At 37.7% G+C, this 27,252-nt stretch overlaps 7 protein-coding genes across 8 annotated transcripts; 4 read left to right on the top strand and 3 right to left on the bottom strand.

The window, feature by feature from the left end:
• The first annotated feature begins 742 nt into the window (after positions 1-742).
• Positions 743-1,376, top strand: LOC109193440 (histone H3.2-like). The gene has a single exon (XM_019344304.1). The coding sequence runs from the start codon at positions 829-831 to the stop codon at positions 1,237-1,239; it is 411 nt and encodes a 136-aa protein (XP_019199849.1). The 5' UTR covers positions 743-828; the 3' UTR covers positions 1,240-1,376.
• Positions 1,377-1,835: 459 nt separating this feature from the next.
• Positions 1,836-5,113, bottom strand: LOC109193409 (carbamoyl-phosphate synthase small chain, chloroplastic-like). The gene is made up of 10 exons (XM_019344269.1): positions 4,916-5,113; positions 4,354-4,486; positions 3,634-3,722; positions 3,498-3,558; positions 3,326-3,393; positions 3,100-3,228; positions 2,882-2,991; positions 2,455-2,802; positions 2,180-2,345; positions 1,836-2,036 (listed from the first exon to the last, which is right to left on the bottom strand). The coding sequence occupies exons 1-10, from the start codon at positions 5,052-5,054 to the stop codon at positions 1,993-1,995; spliced, it is 1,287 nt and encodes a 428-aa protein (XP_019199814.1). The 5' UTR covers positions 5,055-5,113; the 3' UTR covers positions 1,836-1,992.
• A 2,557-nt stretch (positions 5,114-7,670) lies between these two features.
• Positions 7,671-8,287, top strand: LOC109193857. Its single transcript, XM_019344690.1, has 3 exons — positions 7,671-7,682; positions 7,773-8,183; positions 8,240-8,287. Exons 1-3 carry the CDS (start codon positions 7,671-7,673, stop codon positions 8,285-8,287), a joined length of 471 nt encoding a protein of 156 aa, XP_019200235.1.
• Positions 8,288-9,185: 898 nt separating this feature from the next.
• Positions 9,186-11,608, bottom strand: LOC109193453 (sm-like protein LSM3B). The gene is made up of 3 exons (XM_019344305.1): positions 11,427-11,608; positions 9,675-9,770; positions 9,186-9,505 (listed from the first exon to the last, which is right to left on the bottom strand). Exons 1-3 carry the CDS (start codon positions 11,541-11,543, stop codon positions 9,425-9,427), a joined length of 294 nt encoding a protein of 97 aa, XP_019199850.1. The 5' UTR covers positions 11,544-11,608; the 3' UTR covers positions 9,186-9,424.
• Positions 11,609-14,817: 3,209 nt separating this feature from the next.
• LOC109193403 (trihelix transcription factor GT-2-like) lies at positions 14,818-17,269 on the top strand. The gene is made up of 2 exons (XM_019344262.1): positions 14,818-15,343; positions 15,660-17,269. Exons 1-2 carry the CDS (start codon positions 15,111-15,113, stop codon positions 16,939-16,941), a joined length of 1,515 nt encoding a protein of 504 aa, XP_019199807.1. The 5' UTR covers positions 14,818-15,110; the 3' UTR covers positions 16,942-17,269.
• A 302-nt stretch (positions 17,270-17,571) lies between these two features.
• Positions 17,572-19,951, top strand: LOC109193424 (probable mediator of RNA polymerase II transcription subunit 26c). 2 transcript variants are annotated; one of them, XM_019344296.1, is made up of 9 exons: positions 17,572-18,155; positions 18,257-18,325; positions 18,453-18,535; positions 18,678-18,748; positions 18,865-18,920; positions 19,029-19,062; positions 19,143-19,270; positions 19,407-19,494; positions 19,627-19,951. In XM_019344296.1, exons 1-9 carry the CDS (start codon positions 17,766-17,768, stop codon positions 19,722-19,724), a joined length of 1,017 nt encoding a protein of 338 aa, XP_019199841.1. In that variant the 5' UTR covers positions 17,572-17,765; the 3' UTR covers positions 19,725-19,951. The 2 variants fall into 2 exon arrangements, with proteins under 2 accessions (XP_019199841.1, XP_019199836.1); XM_019344291.1 differs by having other exon boundaries at positions 17,573-18,155; positions 18,862-18,920.
• A 479-nt stretch (positions 19,952-20,430) lies between these two features.
• Positions 20,431-24,767, bottom strand: LOC109193377. The gene is made up of 3 exons (XM_019344232.1): positions 24,248-24,767; positions 22,095-23,589; positions 20,431-21,893 (listed from the first exon to the last, which is right to left on the bottom strand). Exons 1-3 carry the CDS (start codon positions 24,651-24,653, stop codon positions 20,729-20,731), a joined length of 3,066 nt encoding a protein of 1,021 aa, XP_019199777.1. The 5' UTR covers positions 24,654-24,767; the 3' UTR covers positions 20,431-20,728.
• Between the last annotated feature and the right edge of the window lie 2,485 nt (positions 24,768-27,252).

Raw genomic sequence — 27,252 nt, 5'->3', positions numbered from 1 at the left:
GATATGGTGTTTACATAATCCAAATCCAAAGTCTAATATATAACAAAATAGCAATCCAAAGTTCAAATGGTATTCAGTTCAGTTCGATTTTTACTGAACAACTCAGTTCGGTTCGAATTTTTACCGAACCGTTCGGTATACAAGAATCTATTACCATTCAGTTGTTTGGTATATTAGCGAATCTAACTAGTTTGGTACGGTTTAGTTCGAGAAAATTGAACGGAATTGTCCACCCTTAAAGTTAATTATCAAAATGGTTCCTTGACTATAGCGAATTACCAATTTGGTCCCAAGTTAACGATTGACTAACGGTCAAACAAATAAATACCAAATTGGTTAAGATTTTTAAAGATGAGGGACTTAATTGGTCAAAAAAATAGTCAAGAATCAAATTAGTAATTTTACTATAATCAAGGACTATTTCGATAATTAACTCAAAAAAATATTTATAATCCTAAACCAAAGAAGTTTATATTAGTGCGTGTGTAATTGTGTATGCATATGAGAGGGAGAGATGAAAACTTTGGCACGGATTGCTATCCGTGTGCTCTGCCAACTAGGAATATCCACCGTTGTTTTATCCGTAATCGAACGCCCCAGATCCCCCGCTAAACCTGAAAAATTCAAAATTCCGAATATTGAAATTCGTCGAAACTCGAAACTCTCCCTCCCTTGAAAACTCCCGCTTCTTCACCCATTGCATCTATCTCCCTATAAATTAAATACACTCATCACAATCTTTCTCCGTCAGATCATTTATCTCCATTTCCACTTGTGCTACAGAGAGATAATTGAAAAGCAATCAAACAAGCCCTAGCCGTCGGCGAAATGGCGAGAACGAAGCAAACCGCTCGGAAATCAACCGGAGGCAAGGCTCCTCGGAAGCAACTGGCAACTAAGGCAGCTCGGAAATCTGCCCCTGCGACCGGTGGTGTGAAGAAGCCCCACCGGTTCCGTCCTGGAACTGTTGCACTGAGGGAGATCCGAAAGTACCAGAAGAGCACTGAGCTGTTGATCCGAAAGCTGCCGTTCCAGAGGCTGGTGAGGGAAATTGCTCAGGACTTCAAGACTGATCTTCGCTTCCAGAGCAGTGCTGTTTCCGCGTTGCAGGAGGCCGCCGAGGCCTACCTCGTTGGACTGTTTGAAGATACCAATCTCTGCGCCATTCACGCCAAGAGGGTCACCATTATGCCCAAAGACATGCAGCTCGCTAGGAGAATCAGAGGCGAGAGGGCTTAATCTCTTCTTATTAATGTGCTTTTTTGGCTTGCACTATGTATTATTGTAATCTTAGGAACAAGTCATTTGCAGTATTATTGTAATCCTAGCAGGAAGAAATTAAGTGGAATGCAATTATTGCTTGTTTAAGAATTTTATTTCTCTTGGCTTATTAGTACTTGAGACAGAATTACATTAAATTTTTATTTGACAAAAAAACCTACAATCTCAGCATTAATTAGTCTGGAGGTACTTCCCATCCTGTTAGTTTTTGGGTGCCCAGCTTGGTTGTAATGGAGCGGTTGTTTGGGATCATAATGGTAGATTTGTGGAAGGTCAAGACCCTTATATTGTTGAAGTAATGGCGGTTAAGGAAACTCTAACTTGGTTAAAAGATTGTGCTAATTGTAATATCTTAATTGAAATTGATTGTTAGGGATATCAAAAATGTGTTGGTTTACTATGTCGAGAGGTCATCAAATTAGGTAGTTCATGTGTTAACACAAGCAATTGCTTCCCAATCCTGTGTATTTCACACTTTTTAATCTCTTAATGCATTTGGTTGGTTATTTGCATTTAAAAAAAGAAAAAAAAAAAAAACTAGAGTCTCAGCGTAATTAAAAAAAAAGTTGACCAATGGATTATTGAGAATTCCCAACTAATGTTACACTATAGTCATTTTCCTATCTGGGCAGGTCTTGAAAGTTTCAAGGTTGCTGCAAATGGCAGGTTTAATATAAATATGTTTCTTGTGCACAAACTGCTGCACACCCTTCATCCTCTGTTACGCTTCATGAGTTGTATAAATTCTGCAAAAACTGCACCCAAAATAGCTTCATAAGAGTCGAGGATGAAGAAGTGGATGATGATGTTTGAATGTGCTGCAAACATCTTATAACTGCTTATCAAACTAAACTTATGCAGCAGCAAGTAGAGGAGGAGAAAGAGATAAATTAATTACCAAGATCCGAGTCATGAGGCCCGGGAGATGCTTCGGGATGGTATTGGAGTGACATTAGCTTTTGTCCAGGAAAGGCAAGACCAGCACAGCTTCCATCGTTCAAGTTCACATGAGTTACCTCTACACCTTCAGGGAGTGACTCGGGATCAACAGCATAGTTGTGATTCTGCATACTTATAATGAGCGTGCGTTAATAAGATGATAAGGAACAAACGCCTACCAAGAACTTTATAGACTGTTTGTTTTAGGAGGGAGCGATTGAAAGACATACGTACCTGGGCACTAATCTCAACACTGCCATTGCGAAGGTTGCGAACAGGATGGTTCCCGCCATGGTGCCCAAACTTCATTTTAAAGGTTTTACCCCCCAAAGCTTGACCAAGTAGCTGATGCCCCATGCAAATGCCAAACACAGGAACCTTTCCGATTATTTCCTTTACTGTTTCAACGGCATAAGGAACTGCAGAAGGGTCTCCTGGACCATTGCTGAAAAGAACCCCATCCGGATTCATATTCAAAGTTTCAGATGCTGGCCATGTTGACGGAACAACAATAATTTTACAGCCATAGGATGCCAATCTCCTTAGTATATTATGTTTGATTCCAAAATCATATGCAACAACCTTCATCAGCCAAATCAATACAAAATGAGTGTGGTGTTGAATGCTTCTGCATATGTATAAAAAGCATACTAATACTCACATTGAAACTCTCTTGGCTTCTTCCATTAGAATTAAACTCCCACGCTGATTTTGTGCTATCAATCCATTCATAAGGAGCCTTGCAGGAAACACCACTAATTAAATCCACACCTGTAAAATTGCAAGCAAACAACAATAATAATAACCAAAAAAAAAAAAAAAGCCCTTTATGATTCAAAAGATGCCATCCAATAGATGCATCTAAAGCAAGATGCATACCAACAATGTCCCAAGTGCGAGAAAGTTCTAGAAGTTCCTCATCTGTTTTCTGCTGCTCTGTGCTCAGCACGCCAATAAGGCTTCCATCTTCCCTCAATCTCCGAGTAATTGCACGAGTGTCAACATCATCTGTTGTATGATAGAAAAAAAATAACCTTTCAACATGAATTCTAGCCAGCCAAATATAAAGTTGTCTGCAAAGTGTAATATGAAGATTCTGACTTACATATCCCCATTATGTTCCTTGCAGCCAAATAGTCACCTAATGTCTCTGTGCATCTCCAATTCGAGGTACTGGAAAACATCATTAGTTAATTACTTTCAGCAATGGGATGAAAAGTGCAGGACAAAAACAAGCATGTTAAGTCCATAGAGTCATAGAGGGAAAGGTAGCACACCTTAAACTCAAACTTTTAATTACTAATCCTGCCAAAAAGCACTGTCTAGATTCTTCGTCATCTGTCAAAGGAGGTATTCTGATTTAGAAACATGCAATGTTTGAAACACGTAACACAAGGTGAACAGAGTACAGACCAAAATTGACACCAGTGTTCCCAATGTGAGGGTTTGTCATCAACACAAATTGACCAGCATAACTAGGATCAGTAATGATCTCCTGGTATCTGCAATGTCAGGACATAAAGAAAAGGGGTCATATCAGTTGCATAAGATGCAATGAAGTATCAAGACTCTTCCCTGCTTCCCAATACAACAAAGAAGGAACAAAATAAATCAAAGCATTCAATCAAGAAAACAATAATGGATTTATAAGCTTCCCTCAATAACTAGATATGGAGTATATATTTTTCACAGCTGGCAAGTTTTACTCCTAAATCTTATTAAACTTCGCAAAGCTTGCTTTTTTTCTGTGGCTATCATAAGCTCTTTAATACAATTGCACAAGAAAAGCATTTTCACTTAATCTTGGAAGTTTTACAGGAGAAATATGATGAAACCACTAATCTCTCATTTGGCATGATAACCTTCCCAATGCATTTCAATGTCGTGCCAGCCTAATTTTTCACCTCTCCTTTCCCAGGCCTTTTCCTTCCCTAAACTATTTGGAATGTTAATATAGTTTGGCTCAAGGACTCAATGCAGATCTTGTGCTTATTATTTATTTCAATGAAATGAAACAGGCAAATAATATGTATCAGCTCATCAACTGTATAGGAATTAAGGTTAGTAAAATTAGGCTTATCATTAGTATATATAAATGCAATAGTCACTGGAAAGAACAAATAGATATCTCACCCCGTCAATGATGTATTGAAAACCACTTCTCCAACTTGGGTCCCAGAAGCACCAAAGGATTTTGCCTTCCAAATTGAACCATCCTCGAGCACAAGCCTAGCATCTGCTACCTTCCATGGTCTCTCTACCAATCCTGAGTTGAAGAAAATTATGACTTGTGCAGCAATACAGTTAAAAGTTTGATAAAGTAACAGAGACTGACTTCACCGTTAGCGGGGGAGAGAAAAAAAAAAAACGAAATTATGCATCAAGGTTCAAATTGGAAACTTCATTTCTCTTTAGGGATGGAATCAGTTTAGAATCAAATAAAACACTGGCAAAACTTTAAACTGCTAAATGTATGTAAGAGTTTTTGAAGAGTTAACCTCAAGCTCTAAACATGAGAGGAGTAACACTCTCCTAGTCTCCTCACCCAGCATTCCCACATGGGAACGATGCAGAAATTCAAAATATTTAAAATTTATACTTTGAGAGCACAAGTGTTAGTGATTCACAGGCGGCGGTCCCTCGACTCACACACATATAAAGATAAAGAGAGGTGTTTCCGACGGAGGTAAGTTACCGGAAGGAGACGCGACAGAAGGAAGAGGAGAGGAGCACTTGACGATAAAACCCCGAAGTTTTGGCGAAGACTTGGAGTTGTGAGAAATCGGAGAAGTTGCCACTAAGAAGGAATATTGAGTTTTCAGAGCAAAATCCATGGCTGCTGCCCTTTCTCTCCTCTTCGAGTTCAGTTCTAGTAGCAGATTAGCAGTCACCTGGAGCTAGGGTGCGGCTTATGTATACTTTTTTTTTGAGATAATGTAACTTTTTTTTTCACTGTATTATACAATTTCCAAAGAATATGTGACAATCTTTAGCATACTAATTTGAAAATTTGTGTTTCAAATAGAGAGGAAAAAATAATCAGAAATCTTTTTGGATTGAACGTGTTTTACTATTTTATCAATGAGGTGGAAATATACACAGCATATTCGTTGTTTTTAACTCTTATATTCTCTATTATTCTTGTTCTTGTCTTTGCTCCTTTTTTTTTTTTTTTTTTTATTGGAATATATTAATCATAAAATTGTTACGAGTATCCTTCGTCTCAATAGAGTTTTCACTTAAATTTTCGTTAATAGAGATATTACTACTTTGAATAAAAATGAGTTAATTCCAGCAATGGTCCGCCATGAAAACACAGCAGCTAGTTCCAGTTCCCAGGATGCTAATGCCTATGACCATATCTCTGCTAACAAGCCTGGGGTGAGGGATGTGATCTTCAATTTCTCCGGCTCCAGTCGAGTAATTACAGGTGTTGTTGTGGATATGTTCAGTACAAGTATGATAGATGTTGTCGATGAGTTTGGACTTCCCAGCTAGGTGAATTATACCTCCGGCGCTGACTTTCATGGCCTCATGTTTTACGCCCAAACGCTCAAAGATGATCACGGCCGCGACATTGCTGACTACCGAGGCTCAGAAGCAGAGCTGTAGGTTCCGAGTTTCGAGCGCCCTGTACCAGCTAAGGTCTTGCCTACTCCCGTCCTAGACAATATATGACCTTTTGATGGTGCAACACTGAGCTCAAATGGTCCAACTACCATGCCCACCTAATTCTGATAGATTCATAACACAGTTTTCAACAACTCGAATATTCATAGGGGGTGTATCTATGTTCGCTGTTGCAGTGGCGCCTTGTGAAGAAGATGGCGCGTCGATGCCTTTGTAGGCTCTGGTGGCACGCGGTTTTGTTACCATTGTCGCTGTTTTTGGCAGTGGCTACTGTTGTGGTGGTCGGAGTTTTCGGGGTGGGTCCGTCGGTGAACCAGCTCTGGCCGAAAACCATCTCCGTCGTCGAATTTTCAAAAACCGGCCGCAAATTCCCGGCGCCAGAGGTTAGTCCACACCTCGAGGGCTCGCCGGAGCGCCACCGTACTGATAATTTTTCTAGCTGGGAAGCTCCGCCAGCGAAACCCGTGCAGATTCAATCAGAAGATATATCGGAGCCTTATCACGATTAGGAGCTTTTCGCCGCTGATTACGAAGAAATGATCAAAACCCTAAAGATTTTCGTGTACCTAGACGTGTATTTTAGCAAATCTTCGCCTTTAGCTAGCGTGTTTCTTCCCCACCCAGACCCTTCAAAGCAGGGGAATTACTTCAGCGAGCACATGTTCAAGGTAGCGCTTCTCTGGAGCTCGATCCAGACGCGGCAGCCAGAAGATGCGCATTTTCCGTCGTGTGTGGTGCGGAGTGACGGTGGCCAATGTACGTAGAGCAACAAATAATACGCGTATTTTCGTCATTATACGCTGAGTAAGTAAAAGTACCCATTTGTCCCTGGAATTAACGGTCACTTAACCAACAATTGACGGAAGGACCTGAATTGGAAAAAAATTAATAGTCGGGTGGTTATATTGTCCAAATTAAAAGACGGGGACTAAATATAGAAAATCAACATACTCGGGGGACCATTGCTGGAATTAACTCGAATAAAAATATAGGAGAAAGAGAAAATGCCAAAAAGAGTTTTAATTTGGAGGGGTAAAGATGTCATTTATTTAAAATAATAAAGATAAGGTGAAAAAAAAAAAGAAACTACTAGCTTATTTTTGAAACGCTACCTTGTTTTGAAATAAGATCTTATTTTAGAAATAGGGTCCCTCGAAATTGGTGATTTTGTCGGCTATCGTCCTTAACTTTAATATGTTTCAGCGTAGTCATTTGACTTTGTAATTTTGACCACCAACAGTCCTCACGTTCGCACCGTTGGTGGTCAAAATTACAAAGTCAGATGACTACACCGAGACATATTAAAATTAAGGGCGATAGCTGACAAAATCACCAAAGTCGAGGGATCTTAACTGACATTAACTCTTTTAGAAACATTACCAAGCATAGCTTATAGCTTATTATTAGCTTAAAATAAAATATAAGCTTCTAAATAAGCTCTGTTTGACGGAGCTAAAAAGGAAAATGGAAATAATCTCTCTAATTGTTCCATAATAATAGGAATGATCCAAAAATTCTATGGTACATTCCTAATTTATTCCTGACACAAATTAGGTACTTACTAATAATGCCAAAAAAGGGGTAATGTTTGGTGTTATTGTCATCATAGGATAGGATTGGGGTATATTATCATCAAAATCACAAGTTTAGACAAAAAGCAATTGCTATTTCTTTTTAAACTCAAAATAGACACCCAATTCTTAACTCCTTTATAATATTATTATAAAAGACACCGGGGGGAATGCGAATCCAATTCCCATCCTTCTCTCTTCATCATCATCATCTGATCGATAAGATAAGCAGAGTGAGAAACAGGCAATATGGTGAAGAAGGTATAGTAATATGAATCAATTCAGTTGGAATATGAGATTGTTATATATAGATATTGTTGTGATTAGTAGTTTAATATGTATGGGGTGCAGATGGGGGAAAGCGTGAAGTTAGAATTTACTAGCGACGAGAGGAGCAGGAGAACAAAATTCAAGCACAGGACGAAGAGCTTGATGAAGAAGATAGAACAATTGTCGATACTGTGCGGGATTGATGTGGGCGCAATCATATTTGCTAACCACGCCGATGTTGATGCCGCGGCAGATAAACAACTTCTTGTATGGCCGCCCGCACCCCAGCATCTCCACCAACTACTTACTTTATACAAACAAAAGGCCGCCGCCGCCGCCGCCGATGTGAACCGGGAGGAAGAGGCGGCGGAACCGAGTGATGCTGGTGACGGTGATACCTCCTCCAGCGTATCCTCCCATTCCCAGACCCAGGAGGATACCAACACACAAAGCCTATTGTCGTCGTCGTCACTCCAGCAGCTGAATGAACTCGTACACATAGTGGACCGCCGGATTGCTGCCGTCGATAACAAGATACAATTCTTAAGGAGATCTCAGCAGGGAATGCCGGAGGAGGAGGAGGAGGCGGCGGTTAGCAATTTGTCCCACCGCAACCGCTGCCCTCATGCGGTGCACTGTTGTTGCCGCGGATGCGCCGTGGTTGACCCTGGATGTTCACATCATAGTGGCCTCAACATCACTCTCCATGGGACTTGCAATTCTTGTATGTCCCATTCAAATCATCAACTTTGAATGTTTTTTTTTTTTTTTTTTTTGTTTTGTTGAACACTTCTTGTATGTTCAATTCACATCTAAATATTGTTTGTACCCATAGTTAAAGTTTTTCTAATATCAATGCAAAATCTAATTTATTCAATCCGCCTAAGCTACCACTATCATTACATTCTTTTTTGCCAAAATTTTAAACCCCACTTTTCGTTTGCTCATATCAATCTGTCATACTTGAAACTAATGGTATATCTATCATACTTAGAGAGTGATGGTGTTAGCGCACAGAACTTTCAAAAAAGTACTCGTGTTCGATAAGCGTTCGTTTATATTTGTGCTCATAAACAAGTAAACTTGTTTGTTATTCATGAACAAACCCGTTTAATATTTGTTTAAATTTTAATGTTCACAAATACACACACATATAATATTCTACAAGGGCAATAAAGTAATTAAGGTCATTTCATTCATGGTAGTTTTGTTGTTGTTTGTTTAGTTTATTGCTTATGATCGTATATTATTTTTAATTTCTTGTTCAAAAACAAATTGTGACCATGAACACGTGTAAGTGTTTGGTTATTAAGTGTTCACGAACGTGTTCATTAACATAAATGAATATATTTGTTAATATTAACGAACACATTCGAAAACATTAACAAACACTAATGAACACTTAGTAAACGAACACGAACATCGGAACATGATTTCCAAAAATCTTAACAAACAAACACGAATATTCGGTTCGTTAACAGCTGTACTTGAGAGTTGAGAGAAGGCCTTCCTTCCATTCATACTCACGCAATAAGTTCAAATTTGTACTGTAATACTCGGGCATTTTAAGTTGTAATAAGGTGCACTTAACTGTTACACAAATAATAGTCGTTCCTACAGACTCATAATATCCACAGTAACAATTTTGAACAAGGCAAAACCAAGCAAGCCTAAATTCCTTCTGAAATAGTACATCATTCGCACTACCACAGCAATACCATTTCTTTGGTCAATCATGCAGTCCGCAGAGGAGGGGACACCAGTATTACACCATCTCCACGAACAAAAAGGAAAGGAATGGTCCGTTTTGTAGTCTGAAAAGGGAATGAATACACACAAATAGTTACTATACGTTTAGAAATTACCACTTCATACTTTTTAGATGACAAAACAACACAGGTTAGGTTCCTATAGGATGCTACCTAAAATCCTAAATTTATAATTTCAGTTTCAAATATAAAGGAAGAATGGCTAAGACCATACCCTAACTATCTCCTCATATGTTTCATCATCAATCTCAACAGTTGTCACAATTTCTTCAACATCACCAAGAATCATATTAAGATGTTGATCATAAGCCTGTAAAACAACATGACACAAGATCAATTTAGTTTCACAATGGAAGATTGCTACTCTAAGTAAAATCAAATTTTCCATTCAATTCCAGTTTATATATATTCCAAACAAATTTCATCAACTGGAAAATTACCTTGGAAACTCGGAAACACAAAATAAACCAACAGAGATGCTTAAAAAACATACACACACACAAAGATTCCCCTTATACTAGGTAATGCATTAGTTCATAGCCACTAACAGCATTATATTTTATCAATTCCTTCCTCCTTCACTAACTTCAAGTTAGTCAACATGAGGATTGAGAAGTAATTCATCAAAGAACAATACGTTCACTGCAAGTTTGTTTTATCAAGAATTGAGAGGGAGAGGAAAATTAAAAAAATTTACCATGAACTAGAACAGAAAAAAATGTCAAACCAAAAAATAAAAAGTTTTTTTTTTTTTTTTTTAAATCCAGATTGTTCACAACAAAGATGCCCTTTTGACAATGCAGGATGGAAGGTTGGCAGAAGAAAAGGGAACCCAAGGTTAAGTTAAGAGAATGAGCAGACCCTAAAGTAGAAACAGGAAGGCATGTGTATGCAATTATCTTTTCCCCAGAGAAATAATACTAAAAATCAAAGAGAGACAGAAGAAACTTGAGTGCCATCATCAGGGCCGGATTTTAGGCTGTGCAAGCTGGGCTGCCGCACAGGGCCCCCAATTTTAGAGGGGCCCCAAATTTTAGAGGTTCAATATTTAATTTTTACCTAGCTAGTTTAAAAATAAAAATTAAAAAGTTTTCAATTAAACTTTAAAGGTTTCATGAAGAGATGGTAAGAATGTGTATTTATTGTATTTTAACTTGGAGGTCAAAGGTTCGAAACTTGCATGTATTAGTTTTAAAAATTATGATTTTGGTAGGGCCACATTTATTTACTAGAACAGGGCCACCAAAACTTAAAATACGGCCCTGGCCATCATGAAAGTTAAAGTCAAATACTCGTATAGCTGTACTGCTCGACTTCATGAATTGTTACCGACTTTCAACCTTCTTCTCCTAGGTGTTAGTATAATAAAGTCGTATAGCTGTACTGCTCGACTTCATGAATTGTTACCGACTTTCAACCTTCTTCTCCTAGGTGTTAGTATAATAAAGTCCTAGGCCAATTTTGACTTATTTGACCACTATTAGTGGTTTGACTTGGTTAAACAATAATATGAGTGTTTGATTAATTAGTTTTTTGTAATAATTTATTGCTCTAAAATGCTAAAATTCAAAAAACTACCTAGAGTAGCTTTTTCAATTAGCTTTTTGAGAAAGTCTGTAAAGGCTATTAGCTAATTTACAAACACTTTTCTACAATAGAAAATGCTATCAACTAGTCAAACTCACTAACACACTAATCTAACAGCTATAAGCTAACAGCGATAATTTCCAACTTTACAGCAATATATAGCACATCCTAGCTTCCTCAAACAAAAATAAGGCAAACAAACCAATTTAACAGTGGAAGAAACATACAAACAGCCATCTAGAAATATAGATACACACACATCATATTTGAAAAATAAAACAATTAACCATATTTCGACATTTAGTGGCTAAAGAGAGGTAATATTAATCATCAGAAGAGCAGAAACCCTAGAAGAAGAAAAGGGAAAATGAAATGGTACATGAAGTTTTCCGCGGAGTTCACGGTCGGAACGGAGCTTGACGTAAATTCTCTCGTCGAGGCTGAGCCTGATAAGATCCAGCGGCTCCTTCACTGTGCTCTCTTCTTCACTCCCCATTCTGTCTCTCTCGGACTGCGCGCCTTTTCGATCCTTCACACTTCACATTCAGAAATTTCTCTAGGTTATAACAGGACCTTTTTCTAACAATGGATTGGGGGCTCTTCTTTTACTTTGTGGGCCGCATACAGGCCCAATGACAATATCTTTTATTTGAGCCCACTTTTTTTTTTTTTTCTTAATGTAACCAGTATTACATATTTAAAAATATTTAATTGCACCATAGAACTCTAAAAAAAAAAAAAAAAAATGTTTCGTATGAATATATGAATTATAAAAAAAAAAAAAAAAGAAAAACGAGAGGTACAATTGACTTATTTTTGTATGTATATTATTTATTGCATTTTGCTAATGGCATGGTTTTCATGTTTAATATTACCTTCTTGCATAGCACATGTACTATTTTTATTTTTTACTCAAATAAAATAAAAATTCCAAGCATACACAAGTATGGTGTGATTCTTCCCTGGACCTACATGAACGCTTTAGCAGGCAAGGCGTGGGTCAGTCCGATTTACAAGATTCAGTTTCTGACCTTGGGAATGTGAAACTGTGAGAGGTCCGGCTAACATTATACTGTCGGAGGGGACGCTACCGGTATCGTAACCAACTCAGATCTTCAGGAGTGAGTCGGACCTAGCATCCAACCTTCCGCCCGAGAGACAACTAACGTCATCTTCAAGTGAACTGCCCAATAATAGTTAGGGTCATAGTCAGGTTTGACCTTGTAACTGGTCATCAACCCAAACACTCCAGCAAATCATCCTCTTACCTCGACTCAGCACTTTATGAGCTGGAAGGATGGGATCCTAGTGCAAGTGGCTCAAGAAGCTAAGCAACACCAAAAATTACAAATGAATGCGGGTAGTGGACCTGCAAATAAGATAAGGTATACTAACAAAACCATCATTTTGTTAGGTTAAATCAACCTTAATTCTAAAACATGCCCATGCACAAAATTGTTACAATATAATAATCAAGCAGTTCAAGCTAATCTGAAATCAAAGCAATAATTTTGAAGTTGATTAGATGATATTAAGTAGATAGTAGTAAAAACAGAGCATGAGCAAGGCTTGCTTAACGAACAAGATAAATTAAAATCTCAAGCTTACATTATTCCAAAGTTGGTTAACAAATCAAATCACTAAAATATTTTGCATAAAAGTGGAAGATAAACATGAAGAAAAAGTCAAAAAAATTGGCTAATCATTGTTCTTAAGAAAATGACCCTCAAATCATTACTACTTGCACATACACACCCTTTATATCCAAAACAGTATAATACAATCAGGTCTGCTTCTTCACGCCTATATATTTTTTTTCATTACTGTGCAATTATTCATCATAATTATCGTATATAGCAGATTAAAAAAAATGAATTAAAATTGCCAATTTAAGCAATAATTTTTATACAAAAGCTATTCGATCCATTCAATTTTAAGTATACATGTATTCAATTATAAACGGATGGGAGCATTATTGTGTACGTAGTACAGTAGTAATGTTAGGGTGATAAATTGATAATTAAATGTATAAGAAAAAGGGTGATAAATTGATAATTAAATGTATAAATTAATTGATAATTTATAATTGGGTGGGTTTCAAAATACGCCGAAATCAATCAATCCACTAGCTAGCTTGATATGTCTCATTCAGGGAGCGTGTGGGACAACTTTAAAAAGCTTAAGGCCATTACTTTTATTTTTATTTTTTTATTTTGTTATTTTTGCTATAGCTAGGTTGTTGAGATAAGAAGAAAAAAATGGTCGAAGATAATTACTTCACTCTTTGGCAAGCTGAATATGACCGAAACGCACACATGCCTTAAGATTCTTTAATATTGTATTATGGGTTGGGTGAAAAAGACAGCATCGGAATAAGATTATTACGTAAATCTATTCCTTCTACTGATTAGCCCCATCATTATATTATGTGTCCCTTTCCCCTTTCAAAGGCCACCTTTACTTTATTATTACTCTCTGCTTATTTTTTACTCCAATCCGTATTTTTTTATTTTATTTTTTCTTACCATATCTAACCATATTATATAGTATTGTTATGTATAAGCTTGCGAGCAAATAATTTTTGAAACAATTTTTTTATTAATTGTGTATATTAAATCGAGTGGAGGGTTAAGCTTCTTTGTTGATTAAAGGGATATGCGAATATCATATATATTATATATGCATGCAGGATTGGATCAAATTAAATTATACAGCTGGGGTGTCAATCACTCATTGTCACCCTCCACCAACAAATACTTATCATTGGACTGTTTGCTTTTTGATTCAAATATACATACCATTTCATACATTAAAGTTTAGATTTGAGTTTTTGGGATTAGCTCAATATAAGCGTTAGTAGTTCGTGTGTTAAGACCTCATTATTCATTTACAGATTTTATACAATTTAACTCATTCATTACAAAATAATAATAATAAATGTCTAATAGCCAAATAATGAGAGTTAATACCCAAAATCGTCCTCGACTATAGTGGTTTTTCTCAATTTCGTCTTAAACAATTTTGGTGACCTAATATCGTCCTAGACTTTTGTGTTTCGCTCAATTTAGTCCCAGACTTTTGTGTTTTTGCTCAATTTAGTCCTTCATTTGTTATTCTGTCCATTTGGTGTTAAATAAATAGACAATTTAGTAATTTTAATATTGGCATCTCTTTACTCATAGACATGTGAACTGGGAAATCCTTTTTTTTTTTTTTTTTTTTTTACGAATTACTCCCAGAATTACTCCTAAAACTGCGAATATAAAATTTGATTTGCAGGTCCGGGAGTAATTCTGGGTGTAATTCGTACAAGAAAGAGGAATTTCGCACTTCACAAGTTGAAAGTAAAGAGATATCAATATTGACATTACTGAATTGTCCCTTTATTTAACATCAATTTGACGGAATAACAAATGGAGGACTAAATTGAGCGAAACACAAAAGTCTGAGACGATATTAGGTCACCAAAGTCGTTTAGGACGAAATTGAAAAAAATCACTATAGTCGAGGAAGATTTTGGGTATTAATTAACTCCAAATAATGTTAAAGAAAGAAAATTTCAAATAGTTTAAAACATTGTATTAAATACATGTAAGTATGTAACATAAGCTAAAGATTTGATTGGGCGTGGGCAAAAGTTAATGTGAAAAAAGAAATTGACCAATTGGCAATTGCGCTGGCAAGCAGGCTGGCTGGCTTGACACGTCGCTGTTGCATCCCTCTATGATCTATGCTATGGGATTCATCTCCTCCAGTCTCCACACAAAACCCTAATTTACCTTTGCGGCTTTGCTCTGTTAATTGTTACCTAACCCCATTGGATTTTTAAAATTATTGGAGCATTTATTTACTTAAAAAAAAAAAAAAAAAAAAAAAAAAAAAAAACTAGAAAACTCTCAATAATTCAAAACAACCGTACCCCAAGGCAAAAGATGCTGATTACACGTTTTGGTCCAGACGATTAAACTTTATAATTACCCATCCAATAAATTTCACCTCCACAACAAAGGTAAAACAAAAATCTCAGCAGCTTTAATAACCCCTCCCAGTTCCAGTAGTAGATATGCTGGAAACTCCAGTGTTGTTGCAAAATTCAAGCGATGATGGAGGAGGAGGAGGAGCTGCGGAGCTGAAGAAGAACAATGAAGGCGGAGGAGAAGACGGTGAGTGGAATTCAGGTGGGAACAGGTGGCCCCGTGAAGAAACACTGGCTTTGCTCAACATAAGGTCTCAAATGGACCTTGCATTTCGTGACTCCTCCTCTCACAAAGCTCCTCTATGGGATGAAGTCTCCAGGTATTCATATTTTCTTCAATATCCCAGAGAGATATCTACCATCAATCAATCAATCAATCTCCAGATTTGAGCTGTTGTTTACATAAATAAATCTCTTCTAAATTCAGTTATATTACATGCTTGCTTAGTGATTCGATTCAGACAGTAGGAGTGTTGTTATCTTAGTGAATTATATATGATTGTTTGGGAATTCAATTCGGCACTACTTCGTATTTGAATTATTGTAGTAATGAATTTTGTTGAATTTGAGGCCGGATCGGAGGCATACGCATATACGACTGGGGTTTGAATTTATTATTTATATGTATATGGTTAGGAAAATGGGGGAACTTGGATATCATCGAAATGCTAAGAAGTGCAAAGAGAAATTCGACAACATCTACAAGTATCACAAGAGAACAAAGGAAGGCCGATCTGGTAGTGGTAGACGACAAAATGCCAAAAATTACAGATTCTTCCAGCACTTGGAGCTTTTTGACACCCACCACTCTTTAACCTCCCATCAAATCCAAATCCAAAACCAAAATACCCTGGAAAAACCAACCTTGGTATCTCCTGCAACACCCCTCACAATGTTAAAACCCACCACAAGCTTAACCCAAGATCATCTCAGAATACAGCAGCCTTGCCATACTCCAGGAGACTTCAGTTTGGACATCAATTCCACCTCCACATCCGCCACCTCTTCTTCGTCAGAAGGGATTGCTAAGAAGAAGAGGAAGTTGGGTGATTATTTTGACAAGTTGATGAAACGAGTGCTAGAGAAGCAAGAGGGTTTACATTGCAAGTTCCTTGAAGCAATAGAGAAACGTGACAAGGATCGGATGGCAAGAGAAGAAGCGTGGAAGAGGCAAGAGATGGAAAGACTGAAGAGAGAACAAGAGTCGATAGCTCAGGAAAGAGGCATTGCTGCAGCAAAGGATGCAGCTATTATTGCCTTTCTGCAGAAGATAACACAGCAACCTATCCCTATCCCTATCCCTGTGCCGTTGCCTATGAACCCGACTCCCATATCTCCTAAGTGTGTTGAGAAGCAAGAAAGTGTGTTAGAGAAAAATATTGCAGATGGCAGCCGCAGCGAAGATGTGGTGGAGAAAGGAAATGACACGCAAGAGAATGTAGCTGAGAGAAGTAGTGTTGAAAAGAGAGAGAATGGTGGTTGTGGTGAGAGTAATTCTGTGCAGACAAGCTCTTCACGGTGGCCTAGAGAAGAAGTGGAAGCTTTAATTAAAGTTCGGACAAATCTGGACTTGCAATACCAAGACAATGGATCAAAAGGGCCATTGTGGGAGGAGATATCAGCAGGTATGAAGAAGTTTGGATATGAGAGAAGTGCAAAAAGGTGTAAAGAGAAGTGGGAGAACATAAACAAGTACTATCGGAGAGTAAAAGAAACACAAAAGAAAAGGCCTGAAGATTCAAAGACGTGCCCTTACTTTCACTTGCTAGATTCTGTGTATCAAAGCAAGTCCAGGAGGGTAGAACATAGAACTTCAGAGGTTCCTAAATCCAAGGGAGAAATGTTGGTGCAAAACCAGGAGGAGGAAGATGGCGAAAGACCAAGTGTGGATCAAAATGAAGAAAATGATGATGTGTAGCACCAAATAGTTGGAAATCCCCTCTTGCCTGCTGCAGAAAAAAGAATGCAGTGATGCTGCATGATTGCATGAAGTTTTACGCCTAAGAGTTGTGTGAAAGATTACAATTGGTGCACATAAAGCAAAGTGACATCTTTCTTTCTAGTCTAGTCATATAATAATAATGTATATGAAATCATAGTTTACTGGGTAAATAGAGAGAGAGACAGAAGATTAGCTCACAAGTAATGATGTGTGTTGTTGTATTAATAAAGACATAAACATGATTGGGTTTTTTGAATTGGAGGATGATATGAGGGAGTACAAATAATAATAATTATAATGTGTTCAAATGCTTACATCGCAGTGCCATTTTTGTTTTAATAAGGCGTTTAATTTGCCTTTTAATTTATTGAGCATATAACCATTAATATGCAATCCAACTATCAGTTTAGGCTTAAACTCACTTACTGTTCACCTCAATTGCTCACATTGTTTGGCCTGGCCTTCCAATGCGAATAAATAAATATCTTGGATTACCAATTGTGTCAACCACTAAAAAAACTCTTAAAATTTATAATTATTTTCAAACGTTTAAAACGTGATAATAATAATTATAATTATATGAAAATAAAAATAAAACAAAATTTTCAATCGTCGTCAGGCCTTCTCTGTCCTCCCCAGTCTCCAACCCAAAATAGGAATAGGAATAGGAATAGGAATAGGAATAGGAATATGATGATCAGATCTACGCCTTACCCAATTATTATGCTTCATTTCATATATCTCGTTGCTGTCTTCTGCAGATAACACTTTTATCTAGATTTACAGCAACCATTTCCATAATGGATTTGGATGAATTTCGCGTAATTCTATCCGATTCCAAAGTGGACGTTTGGACGCTCATCCACACCGCCATTGACGTGGCTTCGTCGGACTATATCACCGAGTTCAAGGATCGCCGTGGCGGAATTGTGGAGAAGTTGTTTTCGGTCCCCTGCCCCAACTGCAACACTCATTTCATTCCCAACCAACTTACCAATTACAATACTAATACCAATGTTGAGAGGGAGAATAGTAAGAGTCCTTTGAGTCCCGACCCGAATCATCACAGCAACGATAATAATGATGAAAAAGGAAGAGGAGAAGAAGACGCGGATCCTTATGGAGGCTTGTTCGATGACGAGCAGACTAAAATTCTCGAGATCAAAGAGCAACTTGAAGATCCGGAACAGGTCTTAGTTATTTTTTGAATTAATGCTATGATATATTGTGTCTGTGTGTGTAATGTGTTAGCTTAGCTTCATCGTTTTGTCTGAATTTTATTTGTGAACAGAGTGAAGATTCTGTTGTTGAGTTGTTACAAAGTCTTGCTGATATGGATATTACATTTCAAGCTCTCAAGGTTTGTTTGTTTTGACACTAAAGCAGAAAAGCTTTCCCATTTTCTTAGTCCCTTTACTGGATGATGAAGAATTAACATGTGCATGCGCTAATGAATCCTGCCTGTATTTCTGTTCAATATTGATTAGGAAACTGATATTGGAAGGCACGTGAATCGATTGAGGAAGCATCCATCTAATGAAGTTAGGAGATTGGTGAAGCAATTAGTTAGGTTTGATTTTCAAACAAAAACTAATTATCCAATTATTAGGTTGAAGTTTTATCTGTGGATATGGAATTCAAGTTGTTCAACTGATTTCTAGGTTTTTTCTTGTGTGTGTATGTTCTAATGTGGTTTTTTTTTTTTTGGGTAGAAAATGGAAAGAAACTGTAGATAAGTGGGTGAAGCTCAATCAATCCGAACAAACATCTCCGAATCTCATTGGTACAATCCTCCAAAATGCCATATTTTTCTTCTCTCTAGCATTTACAAGCCAAAATTTTAAATGTCTATGGAGTTCAAATGTAATTTGTAACTAATGGTATTGGTGACAACAGCAGATGGAGACTCGCCCCAGCAGAACTTACTAAAAAATCAACAAAATGGTCATCCTCAGGTTATTTCCAATTAATACTGCTCTCTAGTATTCCTACCTCACAAAACTAAATATGGTTACTTTTAAAAGCACATACTTTAAGGTCTAAAGTGGTTATGGTCTTTGCAGGTACCTGATTTTGGGTATTCTCCAAATCCTCAAAGTAAGAACCAAGACAGAATCAGATCATGGCTTGTCAATTACTTTTGCTTTGATATTCTTTTACTAATAATTCCTTTTTAGATGGGAGTTCATGCTCAGACCGGAATAACTCAGATCCAGAACAGAAGCCAAAGTCTGTTCCACGAAATGAAGCACCTCCGAGATCACTTCAATCTGCTCCTAAACCTGCTTCTGCTCCTCCCCCAAGTGTATTAAGCTCATTCTTCCATTTCTTAACTGCAAATATTTGAGAGGGAAATTAATCCCCTTTTTTTTCCACCACATTTTCCATATACGGAGTATAAAACAAGAAAGTTGTTGATTACTTGTTATGGGTATTTGCAGAGGCCACCAAGGGAATCTACCATTGATATGGAAAAGTTAAATTCAGCAAGGAGAAGGCTACAGGAGAACTACCAAGAAGCTCAAAATGGTTTGATTTTGAACTTTGGAATGTGTTGTTGTATTGCTAGTCCAGTGTGGGTGTGTTTCCTTGTAGAGTTTGTTTCATTTTGGGTTTTGATTGAGGTTTGTTCTCTTGTGGCGTATTGTTTGCTTTGTGAAGCTAAAAAGCAAAGGACAGTACAAGTGATGGATATTCACGAGATTCCAAAGCCAAAGAACGCCTTCATTGCCAAGAATAAAGGCAGGAATCATCGCTAATTTGTCTGAGGTCCATATGTGTGCAGTAGGAGACAACATTGTGTATATGGGCATTTAATGCTTGTTTGAAGTTTGTTTACTTTGGTTTTGGTAAATAAGTAGAGGTTATTTTCTGTTTGCAAAGGAAGGAAAAACAATTGTTTTTTTTTTTTTTTTTTTTTTTTTTTGGGGGCCTATTTCGCTTCCTTTGCTTCTTCTCTCTAGGGCTGTTTTCGTGTTCTTTTTTTAAGATTTTGAAACTTCTATTTGTGTTCATGTTTTGTTAATATCTGTGAACACGTTCGTGAACGTGTTCGTTAATCTTTGTGAACACATTCGTAAATGCTAAATAAACAAACACATACATATTCATAATCATAATTCGTTCGTGAACAAGAACTAGTCTATGTTTATGAACAATAACTAAACAAATAACATAACGACTATAAAAATAAAAATAATAATAATAATTAGATTCTGCATCCGGTATAGTATAACTGTGTAGTATATATATAACAAACGATGTTCAAACTCTGTTTATTAATCAAGCTTTAAATGCTTACCGAACACGAACACAAAGCTCTGTTCGCTAACACCCCTCCTCTCCCTGGCATGCCACCAAATTAGCTTGTCTTAAAACACAATTATGCCACCAAATTAGCTTGTCTTAAAACACAATTTTGAGTAGTTATGTATGGTTTTATTTACTGTTAAATAGGCATAATGCATAATCAGATATGCTTTTCCATAAAGCTTGTATGTGTTTCAAGTTTCAAGAAAAATACAATGCATGTAAAAGCATGCATACATGCATATGCGGAACCTAAATCTACTGAATCCGATTTTTAGCTTTCCAAAATAAGGGTACAACCTTTGACTTTGTATGATGGTGAAGAAAAAAAGAAACTGCTCCAGTTTTATTAAATATTTGTTTTACTACCCTGTGCAAGATCGATCGATCAAACAAAGATGGAAGCAAAGGCTTCATTTCATAGTATTAATAACCCATGAAAGGAAGGACTTGCCTATGTTTTCGGCTCAACTGATTGCTCCCTCGACTTGCTTAAACTACTAAATATGCCATCAATCAACTCATCTTTGTGATCTCGAGGTTTATCTGAGACAAATGAATAAGGCTTTGATGGTTTGCTCTTCTTTCCAGTGTTTAATAGATGACTATCACTTCTGCTGCTCACTGACTCTGAAGAAGCAGATTGCTTTGCATCGTTTTTGCAGCATTTGTCCATCCCATCAACATTCTCTGATGCACCATTTCCACTGCTTTCCTCCGTCCGGCTGTACCACGAATCAAGGATCTGCAACAAAGAGCTATCTTCCTTTCCTCTGGGTTTTGTACTTTCTCGTTTTGTGGAGGAGGATACGCTCAAGCTCTCTTCATCCATGTCTGAAAAATCATCATCAGACAACAGTTCATAATCCATTTTGCTGCTTGACCCCACTTCCATCTCATCCTTCTTCAGGGTTGTCATCTTTGAAATCGGTCCTAGCTCTGCCCATGGAGACTCAACATCATCAACCTTCCTTGAAGCATCCAGTAGTTCACTGTCAGAATTAGCTACAGTATCTCCAACACAACTTTCTTTAGTAAACAACTCATTGGCCGCACTATTTACATCTTTACCAGATGGAAACATATAATTTGACTCTATTCTTATCCCAGGCATTATCTGAAGAAGATTTACCAACTTTTGATAGCCAAGCTTCTGTAAATCCAGTGAATAGCCATATTTTTCAAGGAAAAGCTTCCTGAAAGATCCCAAATTGTACCCATCTGGATGTACCCTCACAATCTCCTGCACAAGATTCTGACAGTCAACAAGTACCTCATTTCTAGACTTCCCAAAGGAGTTCCCCTGGCCCTGGGTGACAGGTTGAGACACTCCTGAATGTGGAGGGTTTTGGTGCTTCTTCTCTCCATCTTTCTCTTGCAACTTTGTTGGAAGCTCAGTATGTCGAAAGATACTGCTCAACCCAGTTGAGCTGTGAGAAGCATTTTTCACTGCTTTTACAGCAGGCCTAGATACTTTGAAAGGAAAGGTTCTTTGAATGCGTTCTTCCACCCATTTCTTATCTGAAATAAACAAGTCTACCAGATGAAGAAGATCATTTTCACAAAGAGATCTGAGAGACGAAGGACCACACTGTTGAAGATTCTGCGCCAACTGCAACCTGATATACAGCCAAAATGGATTTAGAACAATACAACCTTAATTGAAGGGAATTGGCTAAAATATCCCACACCAATGCACAAGTTAACTTCTGCATTGTTCTTAATTGTGCATTGGTGTGGGGTATTTTAGCATTATCAATCCTAGCATTATCTAGGCATGGAGCATTCAGAGAGGAAGGTAGTAACTAGTAATGAAGTACCTAGTCCTTGACTGTAAAACAAGAGTAGAACCTTGTTCTGTATCCAGGAAAGCCTCCACATCCTTCCAAAATGAATCCTCTGAAAAAATATTGTGTGTCCCAGAACCTGGTTTATTCTGAGTGACTTTCTCATCAGATTCAAAATTTGAATTATTTAGGGGAGACAGACTTTCTGAAGGTCTACACCAATTCTTAATCTTGTTAAAAAATCCGGACTGGCTGCTGGATTTTTCTATAATGGCTTGAGAACTCACACTGTTTTTTTCATCCACCTTTTCTTCGTCTCCAGAAGGGAAAGGATCTAAGCCTTTGAAGTGTTCGGACTGACTTGCTAATTTGGCATCAGACTCATTGATTGTTGTTTGTTCAGCAGGTATCTTATCAGAGCTGCTACAGTTTTTCTCATTGGCATCATACTCCTTTTTACTCCCAAACCACTTTTTCCATAATCTCTTAAAAAGTCCCTGTTTGGGAACAGAACTTTTATCCTCTGCAGTATGTACTTGGCTTCCAGTTGCTTTAGTCTCTGTAATCTGTAGGCTTGAAGGTGGTAGCTCCCCTTGTGGCACTTGTATTCCACTTGTGGGATCTTGTGTATTTTGTGCCGACTGTTGTTCTTTTGGCAAGGGACGTTGGACTTTTGTTGTGAGCTCTTGCACTTTTTGTGATTCCTGCAATTTTGCCAGTGGAGTTTCCACTTTTGGTCCAGAGCATGAAGTTGATGATGACATCTTGTTTGGGCTATCAGTACAAGAGCTCCTGGTGCAGTTCATTTTACGAACAGCAATACTGTCAGGTTGTCCTACAATAACAGCAGTGGGCTCCACCGCAGTAATGCCCGAACTGCACTCATTTTGTTCAGATGATTTAGGGGCAACACTTTGAACCAGCAATTGATGACCACTTCCTGATTGAAGCTTTAATACATGTGGCATTGCTAAGAGAAAACGGGAAAACTTTTTATATCCATAGAAGTCTTTATCAATACTCAAATTGCTTTTTGCCAATTCTGCACGAAGATCAGTAATGAAGAGTCCTTTGGGGTTAGAGCCCAAGATATGGCGAATATGCTTGGTAACAGCCTTTGGGATTGGGCGAGGTTTTTGATCTGAAGTAGAATCAGAGAGGTCATCAGTATGGGGAGAATTTTGGTGGTCCACAGTAGAAGCAAAAGGGTCTTCAAGAGGTGCCTTGTAATGGCCATACCAAGAACCATAAGGACCATCTGGGGGATGATTAAAATGCTTTCCTGTAAGGTCATCCCCTCTGAGTAAAGCATTCCATTGCCACATGATACTAGCAGCACTAAAGAGTGCAGCAGATGCATTTTCTGGGCTGGCAAGCAAGATATTATAGTTGTTCATTCTTAGTCGGTGTAAAATACCAGCAAATTCACAATCACCAGTGATTAAGAAAAGGTGGGCAGGTGGAGGATTTTGGGAAACCCAATACATAAGATCTACAAGAAGAGATCTATCGGCACTACTCTTTCCACCTGAAATTGTGGAAGGGGGATGATAATTGATTAATGAATCGAACTTCCAAAGTAAGGCAGGAAGTGAAGGGTGGAGTATTAACAGTTATTAGACACATTCATTCAGTCAGAAAATATGGTAATAAATGCATCTGGAACAGCAGTACTGAAATGAAACAAATAATGTATCATTTCAAAACCACGCAGCCTCTTGTTTACTCTTTAGATTAAGGCCAGTTTGGTAACATAGTAGCTTATAAGCCAATTTTGACTCATTTGATCACACTATTAGCTGTTTGATTTGGTTAAACAATCAATATGAGTGTTTGATTAATTAGCTTATTGTAACATCTTATTGGTCCAAAATACTAAAATTCAAAATGCGGCTCAAATTAACTTTATTGTTCAATTTTTTTAAGAAGTCATTTTGCATGAAATCAGCTAAGGCTAAAAGCTAATTTATCAAACACTTTTTCTACTTTTCTACAATTAGCTAATACTAACAACTATTTAGCAAACACTCCTAAGCTAACTAATTTTGGGGTTGTGGCTGAAATGGCGGAACGCAGTAGGAAGTAACAGTGTAGAAAATATGGTTTCATTTAGGTTTGTTGGAGAAATAGATGAGATGAGCGTAAAGTAGAGAGAGAAAGAGAGAGAGAGAGAGAGAGAGGTTTACCGTTTGGAATGTGAGTTAGATTGATCCCGGTGGAAGAAAGTGCCTCCTGATTAGGGCGCGGGAGGTGGAGAATGTCTCCAAATGCGGTGATTTGGATGGGACCTTTGATCCCATTGGCCCTAATGGCGGCAGTGATGCTATGGGCGACCTTAAAGACATTGACGGCGGGCGGCAAGGTACAATTCTCGAAATCCCACCAAACGGAGACCTTAACGTTCCGGCCATCCTCCTCAAGTCGGCGAGAGTGGTAGGAAGGGTTATGGGAGGACTGGAATGAGGCGGCGGAAAAAGGGGAGAGTTGGAGAAGCTTATAGCAAGGGGGGTTTGAGGTGGCTGTGGCTGTGGCTGTGGCTGTGGTTGTGTATAGAAATAGGGTGAAAACGGGTCTGGGGAAAAGGGGTTTCATGCTAACAATTTGGGGTGTTCAGATCAGATGACTGAACAACAAGAAGATGAAGAAGAAGATGGTGATGGAGTGTGTGTGTCATTTCATAAGACAACTTTTTGGTTGAACAAGGGTTTAGACTTCACAGAGAGGAGAGCTAAAACCCTAGAGCAGGTGCAGCTCACGTGAGTTACTATCCGCATTCGGTTGAGATGGGCCGGGTCGGGTGGTGCGTAGCAGCAGGCTAAGCTAAAGCTAAAGAACTTGTATGTATATAGTCATGTAGAGAAAGGCCCAACAAACGCAATAATTGAATTGGTGTCGTGGGGGGAGACATCAACCAAAGTTCATATTGCATTGTGAATTTTTTTTTTTTTAAATGATATTTGAATTATGTGCATGAAGTTAAATAATTTTGGTTAACCTATTATGTATATGTAAATCCTATATGATAACTGCAATTTGGAAGTTAAATGGATATGGTCCATGATATAACAATGGTGCCAAATTTGAGCGTTGCATGGTAGCTTTTGAGGAACTAACCTTGCTTACTGGATGGGTAAATGTAAATATTATGGCCATGTTTAGTAGATGGTTGTTAGTTGATAGTTGATAGTTGTTAGTTGTTAGCTGATTGGGTTAATTAGAGGTATAACTAGTAGCAAATTATATCGTGCACCAGAGTGTATAATGCATTGTACGTCCTAAGAGTTTATATGTATTATGTTAAGAGTTTATGTGTATTGTGTATTGATGGGTAAATACACAAATGATTGATCCGTATAGTTGGTCTGTCAAGAAGTCACCCAACCGGTCCGTCGCAGCCATTAACCTGACGGGATTAAATCACTTGTGATCAATGTACCGCTTGTACCAATAGGCCTCGTGACAAAAAAAAAAAAAAAAAACACTCTCGGATCATTCTTAGAATCGCCCTGACGGAAAGCCACCCGTTCGATCTACCATAGGTTGACTGGTCAGTCTACAATATGACGTAGCCTGCGGAACCGAAACATAACTTATATGACAAGTTATAGTGGCGAACTTGCGCCTGTAGAGCGGCAACTGACAACCTGCAGAAATAACGGCTTTGCCTCCTCGATCAATCAACCTACGCATTGCTGTAGAGCAACCGCCTAACCAAGCCAACGAGAAGACGCCACGTCAAGCCACTTGCAGCAGGTGCATTAAACGCGCAGACGGACTTAGTTAGTATAAATAGGAGGGTCTCCGCCTCATTTCCCATATTCATCTCATTACAACTACTACTTACTACATTGCAACCTACACCCGATGTAACATTAGCCTTCTCATAAATTGCACTCTACAATTGCAAACCGCACTCTTTTAGCAACCTGCACTATTTAGCGACTTGCTTGGCGCTTAATACTTGTAATAATACTCAGCCTCAGATTGGTCAGTCTTCATCCGGTAGACCGGCCGACTGACCTACGAGCGCCCTCTTCTACTTGTTCACGAAAATACGTATTCGTAGTGTAATCGTAACTTCCGGTTCCATTTACGCTATCATGTATTATGTTAGAAGTTTATGTGTATTCTATTATACAATCATGTATTATGTTATAGCATCTCCAACATGTAGGCAAAACGCCAATTTCTAACGCCAAATCACCATCGCAGCAATTTTGACAGCTCCATCGCGGCATATCGCCAAATAATTTGGCGTTGATGAACAATGCTGCGCCATATATGGCGCAGCACTGTTCATCCACACCATTTTTTAAAAAATTTATTTAATTTCCGTTTTGCCCCTGTTTTAATTTGTTAATTCTTTTTGTATCCTTTATTTTGTTTTTAGGTATTTATATATTTTGTTAAATACTTAAATATAAATATTATATTATTATAAATAAATTATATCATTTGAAATATCTCATCAAGACGATTAAAACAAATGCTAATATTGAATATAATTTAATTAAAAATTAAAATAAATAAAACATAACAACAACATAAAAATGTTTTTACTAAAAATTTATTATTTACATCACAAATTATATTTTGTATTAAACTTATTAAATTTAAATTAATAAAAATTTAATACTAGGGAAATCATATTATTTTAGTGTTGAATAACATTTAATGTGACATTTGGTGGAAATTGGTGTTTTGGTGTTAATGAGTTGGAGATAAATAAAATTTGGTGTAGAAAATATTCTCTTTGATGTGACATTTAGAAAAGATTTTTGGTGTTTTAGTGTGAAGTTTAGAAGGCTGTAACTTCATGTACTAGCTTAGGGGTTTTTGATTGAAATGGGAAGAGACAAATGGTTGTGGACAATAATGGGAAGCATTTTTTTTTTTTTTTGACAAAAATAGGAAAAACGAGTTTGGGAAACGCGATTGGGGTCAAAACCGCATTTCTCAAACTCAGTTGGTTTGCAAATATATGGTCATGACAACCGCATTTCCCAAATGCGGTTGTCGTATACCCATCGTATACGCATAGCCGCGTTTGAAAAATGCGGCTTTCGTATAGCATACGATAGCCCTATTTCCCAAATGCGGCTATAATATTAGAATCGCCGACATGCATTTAGCCGGCGACAAAATCGCCAGCCTTCACCCCATCTGTTGTTTCATATATAATCTTTCAAAA

Source organism: Ipomoea nil, unplaced genomic scaffold (genome assembly GCF_001879475.1).
Source record: "Ipomoea nil cultivar Tokyo-kokei standard unplaced genomic scaffold, Asagao_1.1 scaffold0222, whole genome shotgun sequence".
NCBI classification, from domain to species: domain Eukaryota; kingdom Viridiplantae; phylum Streptophyta; class Magnoliopsida; order Solanales; family Convolvulaceae; genus Ipomoea; species Ipomoea nil.
This window is presented reverse-complemented; position numbering and strand designations above follow the sequence as displayed.